Below are 6000 nucleotides of genomic sequence, written 5' to 3' on the forward strand. Positions count from 1 at the left end.
GTATGTAATAGTTAGCAGTATCCAGTATATCCAGTATTCATACATTCATTATGCAAATAGATCTTTGGCGCCCCCAGCTGACACCTCATTATAATGCAGTCACATCCCACAAACCTACAAAAGCTTGTACGCTGCATTTAATTATTGTTCACAAAATGGATTATGCACTCCATGGAGAAAAACAAACAACAAAAAAAAACACTAAAGTGGTACCATCTGTTTAACAAATACTGAAATGTGATATACCGAATGCTTCAAAGTATTTAAATCAGCAGGGATTCATTTTTATTAGATAAGTCTTTCAATATTGCTGGAGCTGAAACTATAAAAAGGTTATTAACTTTTAGGATTTTAAAATTATTATTATTATTAAAGGGATCTCCGGGTATTAAGACTTGTATGGTTTAATGTAATGTAAATTATGTCTCTTACTGAAATATGTAATAGAAAACCCATCAAAGATTGTTATTTAAAAAAACATCGTTTTATGCATATTTTGGACTATGGGGGTGACATTATTTCGATGACGAATTGTTATTTTTACCGCAACACAAATCGGAAAATAAAATACTGATGCTTTTGGAAACCTTTTTTGTTTCTCCAGTAAGTCTATAGCCAAGTAACCTATAACGTTGGTGTAATCTGTTAACAACGCACATCATAAACCCATCTTTTAAGGCAAATATCAGATAATGGGTGTCATGCCTTGAAATGTTTTATTACGACGGAAAGTGTATTTAACGTGATCACAATTTAATGAAAACATTGTAAGTTAGGCCTATTAATTGTAATGATTTCCACGGTTATTCAAACGACGAATAAATTATATAGAAAACACAAGCAAAGAATGCAGTATCAGCTGAACTTTCTGAAACTCTGAAACCACTTACCACTGCGTACAAGTTTCGAAGTGCTCCAATCGGATCGTGTAATGCGAATCATTTGATTCAGAAAGGAACAGGTTTTTGAAAACGTGTGTGTGTGTGATGTGTGTGTGTTCTGCAGGACTCAAGGCTCCCACCACTATCACGGTGACGTTGCGCGGGCAGCCCGGCAGAATTCCCGCTCTTAGCCACACGGGGGCGCCAGCGCCCGCTCACAGCGCACCGGACAACCAGGTGTGTGACCCGCCGCCGTCATGAACCGACACACACCGACATAAACATCCTGCTGTCTGTTACTTCACTGCATTTGCTTGTACAAGAGCCAAGCAGAAGAGTAGGTCGCTTCACCGTGGTTTCAGGCCTCCCCATGACTCACGCTCGACAAATTAGAGGAGCTCATCAAAGTCATTTAGGATTTTCATTAACATTGATTAGTCCGTTTAGGGTTTTTTTTTTTTTATCCTAACTTTTTTTTCCTGTCAGCTGATGTTTACTCGCCGTTCGATCGCAGCTTTGGCGCTCGGCAGCGCGGTTGCTGTAGTAACCGTTCTCATTGACCATGCAGAGAGATGGGCTGTAATTATTTGCTTAATCACTCTGAAGAGCATAATTATATGCTTGTCATTTTTGTTTTGGATCAGCTTAGGTATTCGGAATGATTTGGTTCATTTAAGAATGCTTGTGAGTCATAAAAATACTATCATTATGTCTGACCACAGCATAAATATAGTCCAGTAAACCGGGTAAAGATGCCGGGTATCACACGAATAATAGTCACTGTTGAATGGTAAAAAAAAAAAAAAAAACTATTACTGGTGGTTAAGTTTTGAGGGATTTTTGCATATATATATATATATATATATATATAATCATACAAAATGCATGCTATTTTTTGTTTAGTACTGACCTGAATATAATAGCTGAATTTATAAAAATGACTCTTAATTGTTTATTTGTTATTTACTTTATTACAGAAGGTTCAAAGCTCACTGATCCTCCAGAAGGAAAAATTATGCATAAACCTATAAACATGTAAATGTCTTCTGTAGCTTCTGGAGGGCAATATTTAATTTAAAAAAAAAAAAAAAAAAGAAAGAAAAAGAAAAGTAAGCAAAATAAGAAAAATGTACACATTCTGTTCAAAAGTTTACGCTTCTGGCTACTAATGCATTGTTTTTTCTTTCTGGAGCATCAGTGAGTGTTTGAACCTTCTGTAATAGTTTCATATGAGTCCCTCAGTTGTCCTCAGTGTGAAAAGATGGATCTCAAATTCATATAGTCATTGTTGGAAAGGATTCAAATACACAAAAATGCTGAAAAAAACGAAACAAAAAAACCTGTGGGACGTAAAGGATTTTTCTGGGCAAACAAGGGACTCATGAACAGTTATCACTAAACAAAAAAATAAACTAAAATGAAATAAATAAAAAATCAAATCAAATTAAAACACAGCTGTGCATCATTCAGGTAACCACACAGTATTAAGAATCAACCATATGTAAACTTTTGAACACAGTCATTTTTTATAAATTCAGTTATTTTCTCTTGTGGACTATATGTAAATATCTTATTCAGGTCAGAACTAAATAAAAAATAACATGCATTTTGTATGATCCCTCTTAATAATTAACAATTAATATGTACGTAAAATTAATATGTATATAAACTTTTGACTATATATATATAATATATAAACTATATATATTTGTAATGTAGTATATGTAATTTGTAATATATTTATATTATATATGCAGTAAAATATTTTAATTAATTGAATACTTTAAGACTGAGAACACATACAAAATGACACATTTATACACACAATTATATGTATTTAAATATTCATTTATGTTCTATTTATATATAACACATTTATACAGTTACAAAAGATTCTAAAACAATGACCATGGTTTCCAAAACTAGGAAGCATCACAAGTGTTTTTAAAATTGAATAATAATAATAATTGTTTCAGAAATATTAGAATGATTTCTGAAGGATCATTTGACACTGGGCATTAAATTATAAATTGTAGCACTGTTTTTACTGTATTTAAACAAATCAAATGCAGCTTTATTGATCATAAGTGGAGAAAAAAACATTAAAAAGCTCATTCAAAAATTCATTCAAAAATATAAACAGTTTCATTTAGAAAGGAAATGCAAAACTATGAAGAAGCACGACTGTTTTCAACATTGGTAATAAAAAATAATTTCTGAATACTGGAATGATGTCTGAAGGATCATTTGACACTGAAGAATGAAGTAATGATGTGGAAAATTTCTATGTGGAAAGATTCTATGCCGCGAACTTTTGAAATCCAATGTTTAGTTGATCTTAAAGGAGAAGTCCACTTCCAGAACAACAATTTACAGATAATTGTCATCCAAGATGTTCATGTCTTTCTTTCTTCAGTTGTAAAGAAAAGGAAAACATTTCAGCATTTTTCTCTATATAATGGACTGATATGGTGTCCCGAATTTGAACTTCCAAAATGCAGTTTAAATGCAGCTTCACACAAATGTGGTTGTAAATGATCCAGCTGATGAAGAAGGGTCTTATCTAGCGACACGATTGGTTATTTTCATTTTAAAAATACAATTTAAATACTTTTTAATGTCAAATGCTCGTCTTGCTCTCCCTGAACTCTGTGTATTCTGACTCAAGACAGTTAGTGTATGTCGAAAAACTCCAATCGTATTTTCTCCCTCAATTTTAAAAATCATTTCAAAATCATCCTACATCACTGCAGAAGTACCGACCCAGTCTTTGCAAAGTGAACAAGCAAAGAAGATCAAACACCTTTAACAAAAAAGGTAAAACAGCGATATAGGACGATTTTGAAGTTGAGGGAGAAAATACAATCTGAGTTTTTTGACACACCCTAGCTGTCTTGAGCCAGAATACACAGAGTTCAGGGAGAGCAAGACCAGACAAGTGTTTGGTATTAAAAAGTATATAAATTGTATTATTTTTATGAAAATAACAGATCGTTTCGCTAGATAAGACCCTTCTTCCTCGGCTAGGATCGTTTACAACCATATTTGGGATCGTTTGAAGCCGCATTTAAACTGCATTTTGCAAGTTCAAACTTGAAGTGAGCGAGCGATAACGAGTGTGAAATTATTCGCGATTTGTGACGCGACAAAATACAGTAGAACCCATTATAATCAGACACAACAAATCCCGACAGTAAACTGCTGCCACATTCTATTTACAACGTGCTCACACACAGTTCAAATGATTTGTAACAATCGCTTTGTCACATCCAGTGTGTGTCCACACGGTGTAAGTGTGCCTTATGCATCAGACATTAAGCCAGCTTTCCGTGGGTGTGACATCTGAGGCTCAGACTAGTAGGGAAGTGGCTTTATGAATCATTTGAATCAAAACATTCATAATGAAACTCTTGTTTTTAGTGAGTGGGTCATTAAATCATTCACTCAACATATTAATTAAAAAAAACAGCTTCATTTGGAAAGGAAACACAAATCTGTGTGTTTCTTTGAGACACGCAACAACTGATTGCTTTTGTTTCTTTGGAAAACAGTTGAAATGACTCTCATTACTGTGTCTAAGCAGTCCTACATTAAAAAAAAACAATCCAGTGCCATTATAAGAAATATGAGCACTCCTGGAACATCACTCATCCAGAGAACTGTATTATATGATTATGGTCATGCATTCAATCAACATTTTATCTTGCAGTGACCAGAAAATCTGAAATGGATGATATGAAGCTGAAATGGCCATCATTGATGCATCCAACGAACATCCAAAGCACGAACAGATGAAGAGGAATCAAATGAAGAAACCTGGTTTGAAGACTCAAAGACTGCTGATTTGCCTTACAACATGCAAGAGCGCCATCTATAGACACTTTCTTGCACATGTGGACTGAAAACTTGACTTTACACTTATTCATGTGTCTGTTTTTTAATCATTTATGTTATGCTCTGGATGTACATCATCATGGCAATTTTCCTTTATTTTATTTACTTACTTTTTAAATTTACCCCTCATTTCGATACGTTTTTCCACACAGCAATTCAAAAATGATTTATTGGAAACACTGTTATTATTCTTAACAGTTTTTTTTTCCCACACTATTTCGTAAAAATGTTTTGCCAGTATTGAATTTCTGATTCATTTGATTTTGGCAGAAAAGTTTGTTGTCAAATGTTTTGCACAGAACCCCAGCAGAGCTTTTTTTTCCCCTCACAGCCATAAAAAACCTGAGAGAAATGCATCATCAAACTGTCAAAATACTGATAATAAATTCAAGACCTTTACAGGACAAGAGTTTTTTTAATTGATATTTTTCTCCACATTTTGAATGTCCTCTGTCTTTTAGATTAATCATGCACCAGTCTTTTCTCACGACATCAGGATATAGCCTGTCCTTCAAGTAACCGTTATGATTATGCCAACGGGGATAATAATACATCTGCCTGATTAAGTCACAATTGTTTTGATTGCTGATTGTTTTTATTGCCCCTAATGAGGGAAACTAGTGAAGGTTGACAAGCATGAAACAGAATGATAGACACTGATTAATGCAGCAGTTTGTGTCCTCAAAACATCATGTGAGATGAGATGATTGTGAAGCACTCAGACTGATTATATGAGGGTGTTTGGGTGGTTCCTAGGGCAGAGGTTCTCAAAATGTTTGATGCCATGGACCCAAAGCTATTATTGGTATTATTATAATCTGTAGACCTACACGACTCCCTTGTGTCCCAGTTTAAAACTTCATTTGTAGGGTGTTGCTGCTCGTCCACCCCATCGTCCCTGCATTCATGTCGTCCATATTCCCTGTTCTTTCCATCTCTTGTCTTTAGTCCACAAGTTCCCGTGGGCATGCTACTATTAAAACCACCTGTCCTGGTTTTCCATCATGTCCCTCTTAACTAAATTGAAAGGATATGATATAATGATGCCATTGTTTCATTTCCAGTCTCTGAATACAGTACGCCTGGACGGCTCAGGAGGGCATTCCTTGATGATCAGCACACAAACCTGCAACGTTTCTCTTCCGAGAACAATAAATCCAGGTTGACATCCAGGAGTGATTCTTTTAAGGTTATTTCCAGGATTGTGTATTAAAATTGATTATAC

The 6000-nt window shown here is 34.6% G+C and overlaps 1 protein-coding gene across 3 annotated transcripts in view; it reads left to right on the forward strand.

Moving 5' to 3' along the window:
• The window catches only part of kansl3 (KAT8 regulatory NSL complex subunit 3), a 30977-nt gene extending 25268 nt beyond the window's left edge, over positions 1-5709 (forward strand). The window contains exons 21-22 of one of the 3 annotated variants that reach the window (XM_051117663.1): positions 1006-1118; positions 4591-5709. In XM_051117663.1, the coding sequence (XP_050973620.1) occupies positions 1006-1118; positions 4591-4593 (116 nt within the window). In that variant the 3' untranslated portion in view covers positions 4594-5709. The remainder of the gene's footprint in view (positions 1-1005; positions 1119-4590) is intronic. The other 2 variants (XM_051117662.1, XM_051117664.1) reach the window with 2 other exon arrangements.
• The last annotated feature ends 291 nt before the right edge of the window (positions 5710-6000 follow it).

Source organism: Labeo rohita, chromosome 8, assembly GCF_022985175.1.
Source record: "Labeo rohita strain BAU-BD-2019 chromosome 8, IGBB_LRoh.1.0, whole genome shotgun sequence".
NCBI classification, from domain to species: domain Eukaryota; kingdom Metazoa; phylum Chordata; class Actinopteri; order Cypriniformes; family Cyprinidae; genus Labeo; species Labeo rohita.